At 41.5% G+C, this 21,355-nt stretch overlaps 2 protein-coding genes across 3 annotated transcripts; both read right to left on the bottom strand.

Moving 5' to 3' along the window:
* Positions 1-412: 412 nt before the first annotated feature.
* Positions 413-9,382, bottom strand: igf2b (insulin-like growth factor 2b). Its single transcript, XM_034084774.2, is given in 7 exon segments — positions 413-3,787; positions 3,789-3,859; positions 3,862-3,970; positions 5,979-6,131; positions 6,134-6,165; positions 8,178-8,328; positions 9,194-9,382. Coding segments are annotated over 7 exon segments (651 nt in total). The 5' UTR covers positions 9,269-9,382; the 3' UTR covers positions 413-3,727.
* A 1,482-nt stretch (positions 9,383-10,864) lies between these two features.
* th (tyrosine hydroxylase) lies at positions 10,865-17,424 on the bottom strand. 2 transcript variants are annotated; one of them, XM_034084206.2, is made up of 13 exons: positions 17,209-17,424; positions 16,686-16,889; positions 15,729-15,903; positions 15,561-15,649; positions 15,362-15,429; positions 15,219-15,269; positions 13,893-14,038; positions 13,638-13,773; positions 13,286-13,355; positions 13,148-13,204; positions 12,531-12,626; positions 12,290-12,423; positions 10,865-11,689 (listed from the first exon to the last, which is right to left on the bottom strand). In XM_034084206.2, the coding sequence occupies exons 1-13, from the start codon at positions 17,290-17,292 to the stop codon at positions 11,530-11,532; spliced, it is 1,470 nt and encodes a 489-aa protein (XP_033940097.1). In that variant the 5' UTR covers positions 17,293-17,424; the 3' UTR covers positions 10,865-11,529. The 2 variants fall into 2 exon arrangements, with proteins under 2 accessions (XP_033940097.1, XP_033940099.1); XM_034084208.2 differs by lacking the exon at positions 16,686-16,889.
* Positions 17,425-21,355: the final 3,931 nt, after the last annotated feature.

The following is a 21,355-nucleotide window of genomic DNA, read 5'->3' as shown; positions in this document are numbered from 1 at the left end:
GGGTGTGTCTGAGGCAGTGAGAACAGGTCAGGTTAAGTGTGGCATGCAGCAGAGGAAGGACTGAGGAGTTGTGGTGTGCCTGTTTGCCACTCTGTGAATGCTGATTTACCACTTTGGCACACTTTTCCCTATCACAGAGCAGGAGCAGACGCACAGACGTGGACTCAATCAGAGATGGAGAGAAAAAAAGATGGGAAAGAGGGAGGGTGGGAGAGAGTAAAGAGAGGGTGCTAAAAGCAGCTGGAGGTTCTCCCCAAGGCCTTAAGATCTAATCAATCATTTACAGGGTACATGTAGTTTAATTGATATAAAAATACTTCAGAAATCGCTCTCAAGCTCAACAAACGAGAAGTGTAAAGAATATGTCAAAGACCAGCAAGTAAACCAAACAAAGCAGTAATTATTTTAGACATTGTATGTTTGATAAAATGTTTTTTTATTGATATTAAAAATGAAAGTACATGAATTGTGCATTTCGGACGTTCTAGCGTGCAGAGGTTAAATCAATAAAATACACACAGGCTGAATGAGCTACTGACACAGAAAAAGTTGCCATTGCTCGGCAAGGTATCTCTTCATATTCAGCTAAAAGAAGTGGTTGTCTTCACGCCATTGAAAAAAACACTAGAGTAGCCTGTTTGAACATTACAATAGGGAATGGATGCAGTCCTAGCAGGAAAATATGAAATAAAATAGAAAATATAATAATTTTATCAATAATAACAATTTAATAATAATAATAATAATTGCACTGCCTGCTTTGTTGCACAACTGAAGTAGAATATAATTAGAGACAGGACGCAGCCTTGATAGTTCAGATCTCTCTGACAGAAAGAAGATTTAAAGTATTGGCTTGACTCTTCACCATGATGCACGACACAATAGCGGAGCAAAACTATATTGTGCCACAGAATGACTTTGTTTCTGACATGGGCTTCAGTGGTTTTTTCACAAAGAGCTAAATCATTGTGGCCAGGTAAGGGAAACAACCTCAGCTGCCCTTCCACAACACGATTATCACCGACACTCGGAAACTACTGCACTTCTCCCTCGGAGAACATAGACTGTTTAGTTTTTTTTCCTGAGTGCTTCAGAAATGGTTCAGTGTGATAGCCCTTCATCAAATGCATAATGGATGGATTATTGGATGATTGTGGAGGGGTAAATGGCAGGCTAACAACCCTGCTCCCCCTCGCCATGCAATACATACTGTTGATGCGTACGATCAGGGGCATTGTCTTTTACAAACAGAGAAGAAAGAAGACAAACAGACAGACAGACAGTGAGGTTTAGAGCGGTGGTATGCTCTCTCCTTAATAGACAATGACCTTTTGGTGACCTTTGATGACTACTAGCATCATAGCAACATCATTACCTCCAATTAAGGCATCAACACAATGACTCGTGTAAGTCACGTGTAAGCTAACCACTAAAATCTACAACTGACCGGACAGCTACAGCCTCGTGACCCAAACCAACACGCGAAAACATCAGTGGCACTGGCACGTAGGCAAGATGCTCTTTAGAAGATCATAGGACACCATGTACAATTACAAAGACATGATTTAATGAAGGACTGATCATTCTCACGCCATCAATACTAAAGTGGCTTCAAAACATAGTGGGTTTGAGTACAATCAATGTTGAACAGTTATTTTTCCAATAATAAAAAGTCATTCATTTATGCTTTCTTTTTCACAGATAAACCCTGACAGGCTTCTGGAAATCCATGCAGATCAATGTATTCAGAGTATGTGCCTATTCCTATGACATAACACGCCTAAGCAATCCAGGCTATGCTGCTGTTAAAATATTAATTTAAAGTAACTATGGCAAACGGAAAAGGAAAAAAAGACATTATTTTTGGTACAAAGCATCTACAAAAAAGCCTTACAACTCCAATTGGAAAACAGAGATCATACAAAATAAATCCGTCAGTTGAGCATCAGTGCTACGTATATTATTTGGACCAATTTTCAAATATATTTTATAACAAAATAAATAATGCCTTTATACAGTGCCCTTATTTGTATTTCAACAAACAAACAAAAAAGCTTGGCGGCTCATTACGCAAGATACAGCTCAGACTAAAGGAAAATAACACAACGTCCCTGGAAACTAATTATATATCTATATATATATATGTATGTATATATATAAATAAATATATATAGATATATAGATGTATATATACACATATAGATATATATGTTCAAGTATTTGTTTTCAGGCAAAAGCATGTGAATACTACTGATATACAATAAAAATAAAATGTTAGTTGACATTATTGCTGTTTTTTTCCCTTTTGAATTGAAATGTTGTGCCTTTCTTTAGAACTGTAAAATAACATTATAACATAACCATGGAAACAAAATAAAAGCCTAACTTGGAAAAACAGGAATGTCACGGTACCAGAAACTGACGGGGTTTTCCTTTTTTTGTTCATTGAAACATTGATATGAAAAGAAAACAGATAAAAGACACAATCAAATATAATCATCATTATCCCACTTGTTCTTTGTCCATTCCAAGTTACTTCCTGCGAGAGCAGTCTGCAAAACCATGGCAAACAGGAAGTTCTGTCCCAGAACTGTAGTACTGTCCAAATCCAGGCGGTCCACGGTGTCCCATATGTCCCCCACTGCTCCCTGTGTCTGCCAGGGACAGGAGGAACAGGGACTGGGTTTCAGGTCCCCTTTGCCGCTTACGCTGGCAAGCTAGTGATGAGCAGCCGCGGCACTCGCTGTGAGCCTAGATGCCGATACAGCCCATTTATTTTCTCAGTGACACTTCCCCCTTGACATTGCCACTGCCAGGAGCTCCACCATATCCTTTATCTTCCTTTTTTCAAAAGTCACACTTTCCTTAAAACGGAAAGTTTTAATATTCATTCAAAGAAAAAAAAAACGTGCTTTTCAACCTCTTCTTTGAGTCCATTCCCAAAGTTAGCACCATGTCATTTTTTTAAGCTACACGTTCATTGTTCATAAAAAAATAGTGCCATTTTTTTCTTTTACTTTGACGTAATCCGTGGCAATGTGCAATTTTGCAGACTCTTTTCTGCTTTTTGTTTGTGATCAAAAGGTGCTGGAGCAGGAATCTAATTTTACAAAATAATTCCTTACAGTGTGGAAGTCCCTTTATAGGTAGAGGTGCAAACTAATAAGAAAAAGAACTAACAGAGATTTTCTTTTTGCCTCAGGAAAAATGATGTGGAATGGATTCTTTCATGCAAGCTGCTCTTCACTTTCAGTTGTCTTCCACAAAGACAAAAAAACATTCCGCTGGGTGTCCTCTTGACACTTGCAAACCACAGATCTCTTTCATCTTCAGTTCTCCCTTCCCTTTTCTCTCTTGCTTAAGGATCCACCTGAATTGCATTCAGCCGAATTGTTAACTTTTTGTTCATCGTTTTTGTTTGTGCCTTTTGTGTCAGTGACTGAAAGAGAGAGGGAGCGAAAGAGTTCAGACAGGAAGAATGTGAAGGCATGTTTGTGTGCCGGAGGAGGGTAGGTGGTTGGGGTTGGGGGGGGGGGGGGGGCATTTGAAAAGGGCCAGGGGGTCAAGAAGTAGTGGATGAGAGCAGGGGGAGGGATTGGTGGGCTCGGACAGGGCAGGGGAGGTCAAAGAGGACTGCCACAGAAATGACGTCAGAGACAAAGCTATAATCCCCTAGTCTTTTTTTCTCCCTCGAAACTCTTGCCTGTGCAAAGGGCTGGCAGCGGGCTCATTTGTGGTTGACATAGTTCTCCGTGGCAAGCAAGACAGGCGGCAGTTTGCCCTGGGCATAGGCTGATCAGGGACCTGTGGAAGACTGCCTGCTCCTCGGCCTTGATCTTCTCAGCCTGCCTCCGAGACTTTTGGCCCTCAGGATGGCGGGGACGCCCCTCCGGAGCCGCTGGGCCGCCTTCCTCTGCCACACCTCGAATTTGGAATACCTGATGGTCCCATGCTGCTTCCTTGGGACTTCCTATTGTGGCGTGCAGGCGAAAAAAGGGAAAAGAGGGAGTTCATTAGTTGTGATAAGATACACTGCAAGTGCTTATTACAATGGAGGAAAGCCTTGTTTGTTTTGCAAAAACATTCAGTCATTGTTGGGCCAGTCAAATGGAAATCAAATGTCATTCTTATATTGCCCAGCGTCACAACAGACTCGCCTTGACTCCGACTTGCCCTTGTTTTGGTTTCCTTGACTGAGAGAAGCTGTCAACAAGTGTTCGCTCAGCCTCTTTAACATACTGTCAAAGGAAGGGCGGTCACTCCCCTCATATACATATGAGGAGCACAGTGTCGTTCACCCAACGACCTGCTGAACTAACTAACCCCGTTACGTGAAACGCCATATAAACGCACTGTCATTCCACAACCTCTATTCAAACCCAGCAAACTCTTTTAAACAGCTCTAGGTGTTTTGCTGAGCACCCTAGATTGAGACAGAGTGGGAGTGGTAGCAGCTAGAATGTATGCACAAGTAGCCAGTGCTCTGTCTGAATGGCTTGTTTTGGTCCTGCCACTTGAGGAGTGTTTATCCCCCTTCATTCATTCCAAGCCTGCACAATAGCCTAAGAACAGCTGGCTCTCAGAGCAGGCTGTACCCATCAACTCTCCCTGCCCACACAAACTACGGACATGTCCCAACTAATTCCCTTGCAGTCTCTTTTTATTGTATTTTAGGCTGAGGATATTTTCCTCTGGTCATTCGCAGAAGTTCATTTTGGGTTTGTTTACATCACTAGCAATCTCCAACCACTGATGCAGATTTCCAAACAAGTCAAAGCAGAAACCCTATACACATCTTTCCAGCCTTGTCTAAAAGGAGGGTGGAAGGGATTTGAAGAGTCATCACATTACATTACATTGCATTTAGCTGATGCTTTTATCCAAAGCGACTTACAATAAGTACATTTGACCAGGAAGACACAACCTTGAAGAAAACAGAATCATATAAGTACATCAGGTTTCATAGAGCCAAACATTTCAAGTGCTACTCAACTGGCTTTAGATAAGCCAGCCCTTTATTAGTATATAAGTGCTTTGTTAATAGTTCTATCGCTCGAAGTGGAGTCGAAAGAGATGAGTTTTCAGTCTGCGCCGGAAGGTGTGTAAGCTTTCTGCTGTCCTGATGTCAATGGGGAGCTCATTCCACCATTTTGGAGCCAGGATAGCAAACCACGTGTTTTGCTGATGGGAACTTGGGTCCCCCTCGCAACGAGGGTGCAGCGAGTCGTTTGGCTGATGCAGAGCATAGTGCACACGCTGGGGTGTACGGTTTAACCTAAGAGTCCTGGAAAGCAGCCACAGCTCGGTCTTGTGATCACAAAGACCTGAAATGTTTTGATGCATGTTTGTGACAGATTCCGGAGACGCTCTGCTGGCCAGGTCAGGTGTTTTTGACCGCACAGATCATAACGCATGCCAGATTCGGGAGCTTGCTGTTCCGTGACTAATCATTAAATGGACACACACACACACCACACACACACACACACACACACACACACACACACACACACACACACACACACACACACACACACACACACACACACACACACACACACACAACACACACACACACCACACACACACACACACACACACACACACACACACACACACACACACACACACACACACACACACACACACACACACAACACACACACACACACACACAACACACACACACACACACACACACACACACACACACACACACACACACACACACACACACACACACCACACACGACAGTCTTGATGTTTTCCATGAGGCTCAGCACTTTACATGGAAGCTAACTGCTTACCAATGTCCATTTTAACCAGATAAACCTGTCTTTGTGTGGGTTTCAGTCTGTTCTTGGTGTCAGAGGTAGGGGTGAGGCTCAGAGGTGAATGGAGGCACAGGAGATGGATGGACAGATAAAACCAAGCTTTAGAACAGTTTCCCATACTGGCGTGTTGTTGTTAAGACATACCAGTTTTAGTGCGGGCATCACTGGTATGACCTGCAGAGAGGAGGCCGACACGTCCCTTTCGGACTTGGCGGGTTTGGCACAGTTACTGCTGCCCAGCAGGTTGAGGTCACAGCTACGGAAACAACACTCCTCTACAATCCCACGGTTTCTGGTTGCCGCCGGTTGTTCCCCCTGCTGGTTGGCCTACCTGAGGATAAACACAACAAGGGGATGAGTACAGAGCGTGAGGAGGGTGAGGTAAGGCCCTGGGAACACAACACTGGCATCAGTAAAGAATCTAGGTTGTTTTTGTAGGATTACTTCAACAATCATAGGCAGTCCATGGAGCAAATAGGATAAAAGGAAATCTATGAAACAACTGCAAACAATCTTTTTTGTTTGTAGAGGATAATCTGATTAGGGCTATCTGGAAGTCCCTTAATGAGTGAATACACAAGTAAACACCCTGTGCTGTAGACACCAAAAGAGACTGATGGAGACAGACAGTTAGAGCTCTCAGACAGACCTTTGGGTGAGCAAATACATAAAATGGAAACTCTGCTGTGACCTTGTCCTTTGTCAAGTCAGCACAGATAAAGAGGATGAGGAGGGAGAGGAGGGGCGGAGAGGTAGAGAAAACAGGAGAAAAGGGATCAGTGAGGGAGAGAGGTTGTGTGACATCGAAACAGAGGGAAAGAATGTGAAACAAAAGAGGAAGAGAGTAAAGACACGGGAGAGAAAGGTATAGAAGAATAAGATGAGGGGGGTAAAGGGTGAGCATGTTGCAAAAGGGAACACTATCCTCGACCAATAAAGGCCTTGTTTGAAGTCCTGCTCCCAAATCTCATGAGAGGGACGGCTAGATGTGATTGCAGGAAGAGGAACATGAGAGCAAAAGAGAGGGTGATCCAGTAGGGGGGAAGGAGAAGAGGAGGAAGCACATCTATGTCAGCCTAAATTGGATAATGATCTTTCCGATTGTTGAGAAGCTTCTGTGGCGGGCAGCACACAAAGAAACTGTCAAAGGTGAAAAGCAGAGGGTGGGACTATATCTTAATGAAATGAAAAGAAAATGCAGCTATACTGAATGAAGGTGAACTCATGTATGTCACAAACACTGCAGGCAGTGCAAACAGAAGCTTATCCTTGTGAGGATTAACAACCACCACAATACATTCTCATAATGCTTTACAGCTATCCCCATCATCACTACAATGGAAGCAATAATCAGAATTGATGTTAATGATCCTTCCTCTTAACCTGACATCAAAAACAGCCCCCAACCCCCCTTTTCTGAATCATCAGTGTGATCGCCTGGCCTGGGAACACTGGTGCTGAGGTGACTGGTATGCCTCTTTGGGTGCTATTGCTTTACTGGTAAACAAGCTGCCCATTGTGTCGCTCTGTGTCGTGTGTGCCTTCACAGCTCGCCGGCCTTTCATATGCAATGAGAGGTAGGGCTGTAGGCAGAATGCGCACACTCAGCCGAGCAGCCTGGACGAGGTCTTGAGAGACACAGCTGGCTATAATCTCCTTCTCACTGTTTTCTGTCTCTCACTCTGTGTGTGTGTGTGTGTGTGTGTGTGTGTGTGTGTGTGTGTGTGTGTGTGTGTGTGTGTGTGTGTGTGTGTGTGTGTGTGTGTGTGTGTGTGTGTGGTGTGTGTGTGTGTGTGTGTGTGTGTATTACTATACTTGTGGGGACCTAAATCTGTTTACACAGTCAGGTGTGGGGACTCGCCGCCCTTATGGGGACAAATTGGAGGTTCCCATGAGGGGAATCATTAATTTTGAAGGGTGAAGACTTCGTTAGGTTTAGGGTTAGGCATGTGTTGGTTATGGTTAAGGTTAGGATAAGTCTCCAGGAAATGCATATACGTCAATGTAATGTCCCCTGAAGTGATTGTATACGGTGGTATGTGTGTGTGTGTGTGTGTGTGTGGTGTGTGTTGTGTGTGTGTGTGTGTTGTGTGTGTGTTGTGTGATGTGTGTGTGGTGTGTGTGTGTGTGTGTTGTGTGTGTGTGTGTGTGTGTGTGTGTGGTGTGTGTGGGTGTGTGTGTGTGTGTGTGTGTGTGTTGTGTGTGTGTGTGTGTGTGTGTGTGTGTGTGTGTGAGAAAGAAAAATGCCACACAGCCACAGAGATAGCCTCAGCTATCCAAACAGATGTGTGCGAATGAACAACAGAGGGACATACAAAAGCTGTGCCGGGATTGAAAACCTACTGAAATAGAAGCCTCTGTCTTCACAGACAAACTGCAGCGCATCCACCAGCTCTCCCCCACACAGCGTCTCCGCCGAGGCTATTTCCACAGCGTAGAGCGCGAGGGCCAGTGCAAACAGCAGCACGCGACTGGACGAAGACATCTTCTTGACCTGCAGGCAACAGAAAAAACACACATTTTCACCATGAAGCAACGGGTCATCAAATGCGAGCACAGAATACAGAAGTCATCAACATATAATTCTCATATGACAGCCAGATGTTGCCTATACGTTTTGGTCAAAGAGGAGCCCCTCTTTTACATTGGCATGCTTGAACAAGACGTATAATTCCAGTGTATACCATGACCAACTAACTCAGAAAGAAGCCATGCGTGCAACCAAATTATGTCAACTGCACATCCACCCCCCCTTCAACTGTTATCACCCGCTGTCATTGTGTTGCACCTGAGAGAAGTGCTTATTCTTAGGGGAAAAGTAGACGGTATCTCTGCCGTTCACACTCTTACACAACTCCCCAGAAGTTGCAAGACCGGCTGCTCGATAGTTAACTATCTGAAAATCCAGACTCAGCATATATGTTCCCCTTGCTCACCCTGTGGTGAGCTCACTGACCCTCAGACCTACCGCCCCCTATCTGCCGAATCAAAGACCAGCTGTTTGCTCCGAATCCAGTAAGCGGCGCACCGTCCAGATGGGAGAAGAATCAAATACTTCTCAACCCGTTTCGCGTTTTCTATCATATCAGGCAACCTGTTGCACAAATGCTTCAAATTTTCAAGCACACTCCATGTCATTTGTGTATCTTGAACTTTCTCTTTTGCAGCATGCAAAATTAAAACACATGTCCGGTTCTCATATTGCACAAAAGAAAATGATGCGATCAATGCATCTGCTCAGCCCGAGGCGGTATCCCACTTACAGCGCCAATAAAACATGGTTAAAACCCTGCCAGAGGTCTATGAATACACGCGCAGCACAACCGGAGAGTGTAAAACTATTTGTTCCCTCTGGTTACCTTCATTCTGCTGCTCTCCGTTCTCTGGCAGGTGTGGCAAATTGATTGGTGTCCGTGTCTTTGCTGGGTCTCCATGTCAGTTGGCAGTAGTCAAAATGTAGGGGTTATTTGGTTGGAAAGGTTGCAGGTGAGTTAGTTTCCCAGTTGGTGAAGCTATTGAGATGATGTGTGAGACGCTGTCCCAAAGACCAGGCGACAGGCAAAACTTCACTGTGAAAACTATTATATACCAAACACGCCCCTTACACCCACACCACACCCCTCGCTCCTCCTCTTCACCGCTGGTTAAAAAAAAAATGGTCCAGGGACGTTTTATGGAAAAGTGCTTAAACGGGAGAAAAGGCAAAAAGAGAGGGAGAGAGTGAGAGTTACAAAATATGGAACAATTCCATAGGCATTTTCCACGTTTACGCACTGTAACCTACAATCACAATGTTTACACACAGGATGCAGACTGAACAAGAATAGACGTAATTCCTCAGACTCCAAGAAAAATGTCAAAGTGTCCGCCCTGCTGTAATTAAGATTAACATTCAGAGTGGAAGAAGTGTGGCCATGGTCTGCGGCTCACTGACTCAGGTATGGATGCAGTCACCGGGTGAGTGAATGTTGATTAGTAGGTTACCTGAAGGCAGCAGGGTGATGCAGCAGCAGCATGAGTGGCTGGTGCAGAGTAGTCAACTGTAAATGCTGCATCTTTGGAGGAAGTGAAAAACTAAATATTAATAATAATTTATATTTATATATTTAAAAGTGTCAATGCATCACTCATACTGTGGATGACTGTTTAAATCCCAGCAGGAAAAAAACTCTTCCAGATGTTGCACAGGTGGTTGTACAATAGACACAACAATGTCCTGCATGCATCAAGCTCCAAAATGTCATTGTACATAAAGGTAAGCTTTTTCTTTTTTTTCCCCTAACACTGTTTGAGGGTTCCCTTATGTAAGTGGGGCTTCTGCAGAAGGTAGGGATGCGGACATGTCTTCAGACTCAGACTGACACCTAGTGGTCCTGGGAGTGAACCGTTTGTTTGTCTCGCAGCGTTCAGCAGGTTGGTTGCTCATCAGAGAGTACTGAACAGCTGCCCACTGATACCTGAACGCCAGGACAGGAGCTCTATCCGGACAAAACCCCCAAGGTTGGTTCGTTAAAAGCGTGTATTCATTTATTCTCTAATGAATATTCATAGACAGTACTTTTCCTAATTGTCCACAATAGCACATGTATAATGTGGGTCCAATTGGTGATGATGAGCTTGCATCCTTGTGGTTGTCTGTCATTTAAATGGCGGTGATGCAACATTTAATATAATAGAAAAACAAGTATTGTATTGGTTAGAATATCTGTTTCGTAAGCTATTTCCCTTAACTTTACAGAGGTGTATTTTTGTAGTTGCATATTAGCTTGTTTTTAACATTTAATAATATTGCAAAATTGTTCATTTACGTTTAAGGCAGGCAGATAGCATAAAGGAATAGTATTAATTGAAAGGCTTAAATAGAATTTGCTGTGAATTTAAGACTAAGCATAAACACCCTGCGGGACTGCCCCCTCTTGTGGCAGACAGATGTCCCAGCCAAGTATTATACAATTTTGGTCTATAGTGTTTTGCAATATATGGACACAAAATAAATAAATAAGAGATGACAGAATTTTTTTAATTTTCCATCTTTAATGTTTGATAGATAGGTTTTTGAAGCAGTAGTCAACATTTCATTACATGGAAAGCATGTTGTATTATTTATTTTATTATGCGATACACTGTACAACAGAAACGCCAGATAAATCAATACATTTAGAGACAATACTCAAATGAATTCACATATATGCAAAATAAAGAATTGAACACAAGAGATATTCATTTCTAAATAATATAACTGTGATTTAATATATATTTCATAAATACGTTTTATTTGTTAGACACTTTAATATTTTCATTTGTTTCTTTGATTTTAAAATAATTGTACTATACTCATTTAGTTTTCTTTTTATACATTCATTATCACAATTCCCTTTATTTTGGTTCCGATTTTGACACATTTCTCAAACAACACATTTTTGATATATAAGCATGAATGGCCTAGTCAGTAAAACCCAATCATTTCACTCAGCGAGGTGTTAAACATCTTTGGAAAGCCTGCGCTGTGACTTGAGGTTTTAATGGTTGCAACATTGTCGGCCTACCAGCAAGCAACAACTCTTCAGAAACAGCATCATACTGGAAGTACAGCACAGAAAGATGAACACATTGGTCTTGATCACACGTCGGACGTCTCTGAGCGCAGCAGAGAGGAAGCAGACAACAGCAGGGCGGTGGCAGAACCGGGTCATCATCATGACAAAACACTGAGGGCGTCTGTTAGCATCTTGAGCTCGTCCTTCACTCCGTCCAGGCCTGCTTGGATCTTCAGTGGGTTGTCAAGCACCTCCACACTGCTGGTGAATGGATCAAACCTCACGGAAAAGGGACGCTTGATTCCTGCCACGTAACCCCTTTGTCAAATATACAAAACAGTTAGAACCCTCAAAGAAGTCAAAGATGAGTATATGAGCTCTTCATAAATGCAGATAATTTAAACCAAAATATTTCTTGTGGCCAGTGAAAACTTAATTGACTAGAAAAAAGTTCCCCCAGTTGTAGTTTATCCTATGCATTTTGCACTTAATAAAGACTGGATTATCCTGCTTGTGTCAGTACACACAGGAAATATATTCACTATGGGCCTATACTTCGTCAAACATTCCCGGGCAGATCATTTTCTCTGAGTGTGTCAAGGATGCCACATTTTATATTCTAATAGAAACCAAATGTTGTGAAAACATTCACTTAAGCTACTTGTTTTGCAGGCTAACATTTGACCTGTTTGCCAGATAAAACTACAGCGTTTTGCCTTGGTAAGAAACACTACATTAGTAACAGCTGTCTTCTGGCAGCTATGGCTGAAGTGTGTGGCCTCAGGGGCCGGCTGGCTGTTCTATGACCTTGTCCTTGCATAACCCCCTCTTTTTGTTTTTCTCTACTTCTCTGTGTCTCTCTATGTTCTTGTGTATTTGTGCTTGGGTTTGAACAAGAATGAATGTATGATTCAGTACCTGAATTTTTCCTTGGCATCTGTAAAACTTTCAGAAATGAAGTAGACGGGCTGGTACGTCTGGTCTTGGTAGGGCTGCCTTGCTGCAGCCTCTGGTTCAAACGACCTTGTCTCTGGTTCATCAGACAGTGCGTGCTGGATTTACATAAAAGAGAAAGATTGAGAGTTACCTGACAGCTCAGGTGGCGGAGGAAACGATCATATTTTAAAGCAGATAACAGAGAGAACATGCTTGAACGTACCACAAGTTCTCCGTAAGAGGAGAGCAGTCCAGCTCCATAAGCCCTCACCTCACCATTCTGTTTGCAGAGGCCGTACTCAACAGTGAACCAGTATAGCTGATGGGAAATAAAATAGATTTACTGAGAGAAAAAAGTATACTGGGGTGGACTATTCAATAATTTGTTCACACATCTTAGGTAAGGGACTGTACAAAAGGGACCAGAGCTGGTTGTGAGTCAAAAAAGGGGGGCTGAAGTTTTTTGAAGTGTTTGAAGCGATTTCTACACGTTGATAACATTGTAAATCAAAACAAAACCATGTGGTTAGGTTCAAGAAAACATCAAAGTTTGTTGTTTTGGTTTAGTACGTGTGTTGCATAACTTTAGTAAGGCATGTCAGTTAAGAACATCACGTATGTGATGTATATGTTAAATACGTAACATAAATTAAGTTGTGGAAGTTAAAATGAGTTAATGTTGACCTTTGTTTGTTTGACCCTTACATGCAGCTCAGCCCCTCCCTAGTGGTCTCTTACGTCACCTGACTTCTTTCTTTTCTCCTGTCATAATTGCTACAGCCACTGGAGGTCACCACTTAACAATGAACGTAAATATGTGTTGGAGGACTGAAGTCTTACTGAGGATAGTTTCTCAATATCTTCATCCGAAGCCCCAAGTGATGCCAGACCAAGGTTCTGAAGCACATAATAAAAAGGTTAATAAAATAAATAACACAGCATGCATTATAAGACTGCTCAGTACCTCCACCCTCTTACCTGTGAAAACTGGGCAAAAGTGCGATCAGCCAGCATTGGGACGTGGCCCAGCAGTTCATGTACACAGTCACTAAAGGGAAAGAAAGAGAGATTCAACTGGCACCATATTATATCCAAATGGAAAAACCCTATACAGATATGTTTAAGTAAATACAGACTTTAAGATACAAATTGTGTTAACAAGAGAAGTGAAGACAGAAGTGTGTTTTTCTTGCAGACTAAACAGGAATTTGAGAGATAACTTTAAGTTCAATGTATATGTTTGCTTTATTATTATTTTAATGGCAATGGCCATATGTTGGATGAGGTTTAATGCGATGAGCAAAGCAAGAGAAGTCACACTCATACTCACGGCTCTGGGGAGTGCATAGGGGACGAGGCGTGTCGGATGTATTGGGTGCACTGGAACACCCTGAATGCCAAACTGGCCAAGAAATCTCTGGCGGAGAGCAGACCTGCCACTGGACGGAGCAGGAACCCTGTTCGCTCTGTTTGAGTGTGTGTTAGGGAAACAATAGATAAAGAGACAAAGAGAAAGAATATAGGTAAATGGAAAGTGTTTTATATAGACTGAACACTTCGGTTTGGTTTCTTAACCCGTCTTTACCTTTGAGGAAGCATGACACATCTTCCAACTGGGGAATGTTGTCTGGACCGTACCCACAATGCCTTTCCAGCAGATGGAGGGCATCGAGGTATTCACTGCAGGCATGTGTGATATACAATTCCCTCAGAGTTGAGTAGACTTCCCTCCTAATTCGGGATTAAATGACATTTGTAGTGGAACATTTTATTATTATCATCATTATTATTATTATCCTTATTATATCTTTCATATGTTTAAACCAAATGCTTCTTATTTCCTCTTGTTGTGCTTTTACCATTATTATTCTATTATATTCTCTTATGAGTTTCCCAGTCTCTGCAAGGCCACAGCTGTTTCAGCAGACTGGGAGACTCATACACAGTCAGAGACATCACGAACTTCCCTGCTCTGAGAACCGTTATGCTATCTACTCAAGGCCACTGGGTGTCTCATAACAATCTCCCCGTGTGAACAGGGGAGTTATAATATTCCCACTCTTTCCTTATATAATCTCTGCTTTTTCATTGTCCTGCGCACTCTCGCGCAGACTATCTTATACTCTGTGCGACTTGTGACATTATTCAATCATTATATCGTGTATTTGAAGCTTCAAATAAATAACCAAAAGACAGCTTTTCTCGATTCACCATTTATTTGTTATGATCATTTGACTTGTACTCTCCAGCTGTGTTGGGCCCTAGATTTCCATAACACATTCAGGTTTTCTTCTTTAACAGAAGACTTTCAAGCATTGAGGTGTAACCATCAATAAGGATAAAATGAGCTGTAAATATAAGTAAAAACACTTTTGGGACTGTTTAGTTGTACCATTCTCTGCATTGCAATTTCTCAACATTTTCTATCTTATATTTCTATTTTAAAGTATTGCTTAATCATTTATCTTAATAGCTTTTTAAGTACAATGCAAAACCATTGTTTTCAAATAACTGTCTAACTGGCACGTCATAGACTCAGACATCTTCTTTTGGCAAAACTGTGCACATTAAATCAATCATACAAGTATAAATTCACTTAATTGTAAACTATCCCATAAAATCACATTTCCATCACCCTGATAAAATGATGTGCTGAAGCTGGCACACCTAGAATGCTTTGAAATTATTGAAGCCTTTGATCTGAAATGAATTCATCAAAAATACAAAACAAATATTATCTGTCTTTAAAGACAATATAAAAAGTTACTCAGTGGGTTGTGAATTGACACATCAAAGCTCTCATAATCAAACGGCAAGAAAGTCAAACTGATCATAAGCGTATATATTTTGGTATCATGCTTTTTGGTGTAAGTTTTCATATCAACTGTATTTTAAATGAGCATGCCCTTACCATGTGGCAATCTCCATCTCAGTGTATTCCACTCTAGGAATTGTCTGCCCACTGAGGACAAGCACAAATACACATGCATCAGGGATAATCAAGTTTTTAAAAATAATGTCTGTGCAGCATTCAGGCAAAAGACTGTATCTCACTGTCTGTATCTGAAGGCGATGTCTCCGACCATCTTCCTCCTCTGCCTGTAAGCAGGGTCTGTGTAGCCCTGTCAAATCAAATATAGGCCTATAAAACACTGATCACATTTTCTGTTTCATGACATATTGCTCCAACAACATAATCAGCAGAATATTGAGAATTCTCAGAATGCACGATATTGGAAAAGTCATTACTTACAGGATGGTCTTGATCCAAGTCTGGATCGAATTTTGTGACCAGATGATGACATTTATCCAAATCTGCTATTTTCTTTGGGAACCAATGAACTAGAAGAGAAAGTTAAATACAAATTTAGTTTGATCAAATACATTTAAAATGGTTTATAATAAAATAAGTAAATGTTACATTTGACTTCTTTGGTGGTTTTAACGTCCTCTGCATTCCTCTTGATGGAGCTGATGAGAGTATTGACGTCTGAGAGGTGCATCTCACAGCGGACAAAGTACTCCAGGCCTTCCCCGCTGTCCTTCAGCTTCCGGCACGGGCGCGTCTCCAAATGTTGAATCTTAGCTTCAAATGTCTGAAATAAAGTCAAGACACCTAAATGTAAATACTGCATCAATACATTCACAGTATGACAAAGGTAGGATGCATTTATGCAGCACAGTATTTGAGAAAGCATGCCAATATATTGTGGAACAGTCTCTTAAAAATACCAGTGAGAACAGAGAAGACTTGGTGGATGAATGACGAAGAAAAAAGAATGCAGCATTTTAAAAGTGTAAAATAAAATGTAAGAGGAGTTGGATTTTTTTTAATTCAGTTATGCCTGCACCAGGAGGAATTACTTATTTGTTTGTATTCTCTCCAAGCAATATAGACCACATTGCCATCTATGTTAAATATAATTGATAATTTAGAAGTCATAACCTCTAATAGATTATCAAGATCTCACTGTGTGGAAAAATAGATGTTATCCCTCCGAATACTCACCTCTCACTAAACTTAACATTAATAACTTAACAGTTTTTTAGAGGGTGAGAAACCCATGCACATAAATATATATATATATATATATATATATGAATATTGGCTAGATTAAACTGCATTAATTACAGTTCAAGGGTTACAACACCAACCAGTTGGATTTTTTTTAAATAAAACACAAAGAAATTGTCTAATAAATTATGTCTTTTTAAAAGTGTACCTTTAAAGCATTAGTAAATGCTTTAATAGTCCTTAATCAATTCCATCGTATACACTCGTTATAAAGCGTGACCTAAGTGGTACACCACCCCCTTTCGTCAGAATTCTGCTTACAAATACACAAAAAACATATTTGCAACCTCACAAGAGTTATACCTCGAAAACTTTGAGTGTCCTCGACAGTGCAGGAGTCTTGGAGTTTCTTAAAGTGAAGAAGAGGTTGAGCAGCGCTTTCCCATTGTCCTCCTCAAACACTATCTGCTCGCTGGCCTCTGCAGCTTCTGCGGCTGCAGCGGCGGCTTCCCTCTCCTTGCGCGCGTCCTCGATCAAGCTTTGCCGTCTACCGAGGAACCTTTGAGACTGTCCCAAAAGAGAAACCAAAGTCTTGCGTACTGTAGATGTTTTGATTGCCAATCAAGTCAAACCTAGGACACGGCTAAATTGAGTAGCTGACATAAGGGAATCTTTTAGCTGATGTCCGGTGTGTATTGCTAAATGCTTTTTTCTACAGAAATACAGCGGGCATCGTGCGTAATTGTCACCTTGCCAAGCACTCTGCGCGCAATAACTGTGTGAGGTGGAATTCTGGAAATTATTCAGACACATTACTGGTAACACTGTGCCAAATTGTTGAAAGCTAAAATAACAGAACATTTAAACTTAATTCTATATTTCTTACCGTGATGGAGTCAGACCTCTCCAGCTCGGATGCTGCTCTGCGGATGGTCTTTGTAGAGGACGTGGAGCTGCTTGGCAGGGTCATCTTAAGACGCAAAAGTCTTCTGTGGTCTTTGGCGTGTCGAAGTACTAGTAAAGTGGCAGTGCAGTTGTTTCGCTCTCTAGATCTACCCGGCGTTGTCTTGCGCTCAAAGCTTTCTCCTTTTTTCAGACAGGTTCGCTGTTTTTATAGGGTCATTTGTTTGCAGTTTCTGACGTCAAACATGCAGAGGCGGGGCTAGGGGGTGGCTACTTGGGCTCAAGCCCCGGATGTTTTCTGAAAAGCCCCGGATGTTTCACTTAAAAAAAAAAAAAAAAAAAAAAAAATTCAAATATATATATTTTTTTGTGAAAATGTCTCGGGAGTAATGTGCAGTACCGGAGTCCACCAGAGAGGCAGCCGCTGCGGGACATTAGCCTGCGTACTGCGTAGCCTTCCCTGCCCTGAAGAAGAAGTGATCCTTCCTAGTGCCTGACGAGTTTTAAGCTAATAGCCTATAAAGTTATGGATATTAGAAAGTTATTTTCATCGAAGCAGGCGCCACAAGCTGCAGCAGCAGCAGCAGTATCAGCAGCTGACAACAATGTCATCACCAGCAGTGAATAAATGGATGTTTCAGGTTTGTGAATCTAATGGTGATATCTGCACTCTGGCTGACTGAGTAAGAAGTGAAAAAGAGTGATGTACTGTAACGTTAATCTTATAGCTAGTAAACATGGAGTAACCAAGGCAAGGCAAGTTTATTTATATAGCACCTTTCAACACAAGGCAATTCAAGGTGCTTTACAAAAATGAAAGACATTCAGACAAAGGCATTTCAAAACAGTAAAAGATAATAAAAGAAACATTAAAAGAAAAAATACATGAATAAAAAGTTACAGTGCAGTTTAAGATATGAATAGTTCACACAGAAGTTCCACTTTACTGATGAACACAACAGCTCAGTTTAAATTAAAAGCAGAGACAAAAAGATAAACCACACTAAGTCAATACCCTTATATGTTAGTATGTATACAGAACATGACTACAAATTATCCTAAAGGCCCTGACACACCAACCCGATTTTGGGAGTCAGAGGCCGTCAGAGGCTGTCGGGCATTCGCGGCGCCGTAGTCAGGTTGGTGTGTCCCGCACCGTCGACCGTGACACGCCTTATTTGGACTGCCAGACCCGATGCATGGCCGATTCAACATGTTGAATCGGCCATGCATCGGGTCTGGCAGTCGGACCAAATAATCACTCTGATTGGCTGTTCAGCTAGCAAATCAGTGCATGAGAAGCGAAGCGGAAGTGAGGGACGTAAACAAACGATTTAAGAAGGCACACACAGACTGCTATTCATTTTCATCTCATCATGGCGATCTGGAATGATGCAAACGAAGACGTGCTCATCACCTTGATCCAGGAGAGGCCAGCTCTGTATGATATTACGGAGAAAAGATACTCTTCTTCTTCTCTGTCTTCCGGTTGTTGCCTCTTTTGAATGACGAATACACACTACCGCCGCCTGCTGGTAAGGAGAGTTATTGCCACTCATGCACTGAAGTCGGTGCGGTGTGTTCCCGTGCGACACATGGCCAAAACGCAGGAGAACACGGCCAGGCAACAGCCGACTTCAGCGTCAGCTAGTCCTCTGGTGACTGCTTGGTGTGTCAGGGCCTTTAGATGTAACGTTAACCCTTCATACCTCAGTCTACTTTTAAGACACTAAAATAACGTATTCCAATTTTTATTTTGTTTTCGCGCGTGGAATTATACCGGTGTAGGTACCAGATGTGTTCGGGGTACCAGATATGTTCGGGTGTATTTCCGTCGCAGCCGACATCCGTCATATCCGTCTACTCACCTCCCTCTGCTCCCAGCGCTCTGCTGCCACACACCGGCCGTCTGCGGAACTGCAGCCGGAGGAACTCGGTACAGCTTGTTATGTGTGTGTACTTGTGCACATAAATAATGTTTCTAATTATTTACAATTAAAAAAAATATATATTCTGCGTTACTTTTACTTTAGCCAACACTTTTATAAGGCCACGAGATTAGATAATTACGAAATGTGTAGATAGAATACATATCTTTCAGGTTGTTATTTTGTCATTAATGTTTTATTTACCTTTTAGTATTTTTATATAGTATCTGAACTTTGGAGAGGAGTTGGGAGACACACGACACATCAAATCACATCTACAGATCAAGACGAAGCGAATGGAAGTACTCCTAGAGTGAACATGTTTGTGAAAATGTGTGCAAAGTCTCCGAACATCCTAATAATAAGCTCATATTTGAACTCCCCATAAAAAAACACATCATTCAGTAAAAACAAGGTCCCACTGATCATCTGCTCCCTGATCTCTCTGCGAATTGAAAGTACTTATTGCCGGAGATCGCATGCTGTGGTTTTATTAAATGTGCCAAGTGCTAGGACTGTCTTATGGAAGAAAGCTTTTAGATGTGCAGCTCCACTAACATGGAACAGTCTGCAAAAAGAATGGAAAATTACCAAGCTAGTACCACTACATGTTTTTAAAGCTTGGTTGGATGCTACACAATCAGATGCTGTTGGTACCTGTACATGTGGATAGATATGTTGTTCTGTTGTTTATGTTTGTATGTCTTCATGTGGAACCTACTGCTGCAGGTCTCCCTTGAAAAAGACATCATTGATATCAATGGGATTTTACCTGGATAAATAAAGGTTTTGAATTGAATGTCCAATGAAAACATATCCAAGTGTAGCAAACATCCAGTATTAACCCTACTGTTTTTTACTAACAGTAACCAACTAATAATTTTCATAAAGTGCATATTTATTCCAAACTCACAAAATATATATGTAATAAAACAATGCTCAATGGTACACAGTATCCAAACTCTTTAGGCACTGGTCAGAGACATTCATGTAAAGCAGATACTGAATCCAATACTGGTAAAAACGTTGCAGAGATCAAATGTTTTCTTGTCTGAACGGAGAAACCTAATTTTTAAAACAACATTTTCAGTGTGTGATTTGAAAGATAAGTTCTGATCAATAATAAAACCTAGATATGTGTATGTAGTGACCCTTTCAATGTAAATGTCAGTCCCTTGAACAGTACAAATGTTGGAGAGAAAAGAAGTTAACTTTTTGCCATTTGAGAATATCATGAGTTTGGAGTTGTCTGCATTTAATACTAACTTGAGTTGAGATAAATGGGATGGAATAACATCAAAGGCAAAACATAAACAACAGAACAACATATCTAACCACATGTACAGGTGCCAACAGCATCTGATTGTGTAGCATCCAACCAAGCTTTAAAAACATGTAGTGGTACTAGCTTGGTAATTTTCCATTCTTTTTGCAGACTGTTCCATGTTAGTGGAGCTGCACATCTAAAAGCTTTCTTCCCTAAGACAGTCCTATCACTTGGCACATTTAATAAAACCACATCATGAGATCTCCGGCAATAAGTACTTTCAATTCGCAGAGAGATCAGGGAGCAGATGATCAGTGGTGCCTTGTTTTTACTGAATGATGTGTTTTTTTTTTAATGGGGAATTCAAATATGAGCTTATTATTAGGATTTTCGGAGACTTTGCACACGTTTTCACAAACATGTTCACGCTAGGAGTACTTCCATTCACTTCGTCTTGATCTGTAGATGTGATTTGATGTGTCGTGTGTCTCCCAACTCCTCTCCAAAGTTCAGATACTATATAAAAATACTAAAAAGGTAAATAAAACATTAAACAATGACAAAATAACAACCTGAAAGATATGTATTCTATCTACACATTTCGTAATTATCTAATCTCGTGGCCTTATAAAAGTGTTGGCTAAAGTAACGCAGAATATATATATTTTTTAATTGTAAATAATTAGAAACATTATTTATGTGCACAAGTACACACACAACAAGCTGGACCGAGTTCCTCCGGCTGCAGTTCCGCAGACGGCCGGTGTGTGGCAGCAGAGCGCTGGGAGGTGAGTAGACGGATATGACTGATGACGGGTGCGACGGAAATACACCCGAACATATCTGGTAGGCCGAACACATCTGGTACTGACACCGGCTCTCGTTTCAGTACACATAACAACGGAACCATAGCAACGGAACTGACAGGCAACGGA

The sequence above is a fragment of the Pseudochaenichthys georgianus genome, chromosome 6, assembly GCF_902827115.2.
Source record: "Pseudochaenichthys georgianus chromosome 6, fPseGeo1.2, whole genome shotgun sequence".
NCBI classification, from domain to species: Eukaryota; Metazoa; Chordata; class Actinopteri; order Perciformes; family Channichthyidae; genus Pseudochaenichthys; species Pseudochaenichthys georgianus.
This window is presented reverse-complemented; position numbering and strand designations above follow the sequence as displayed.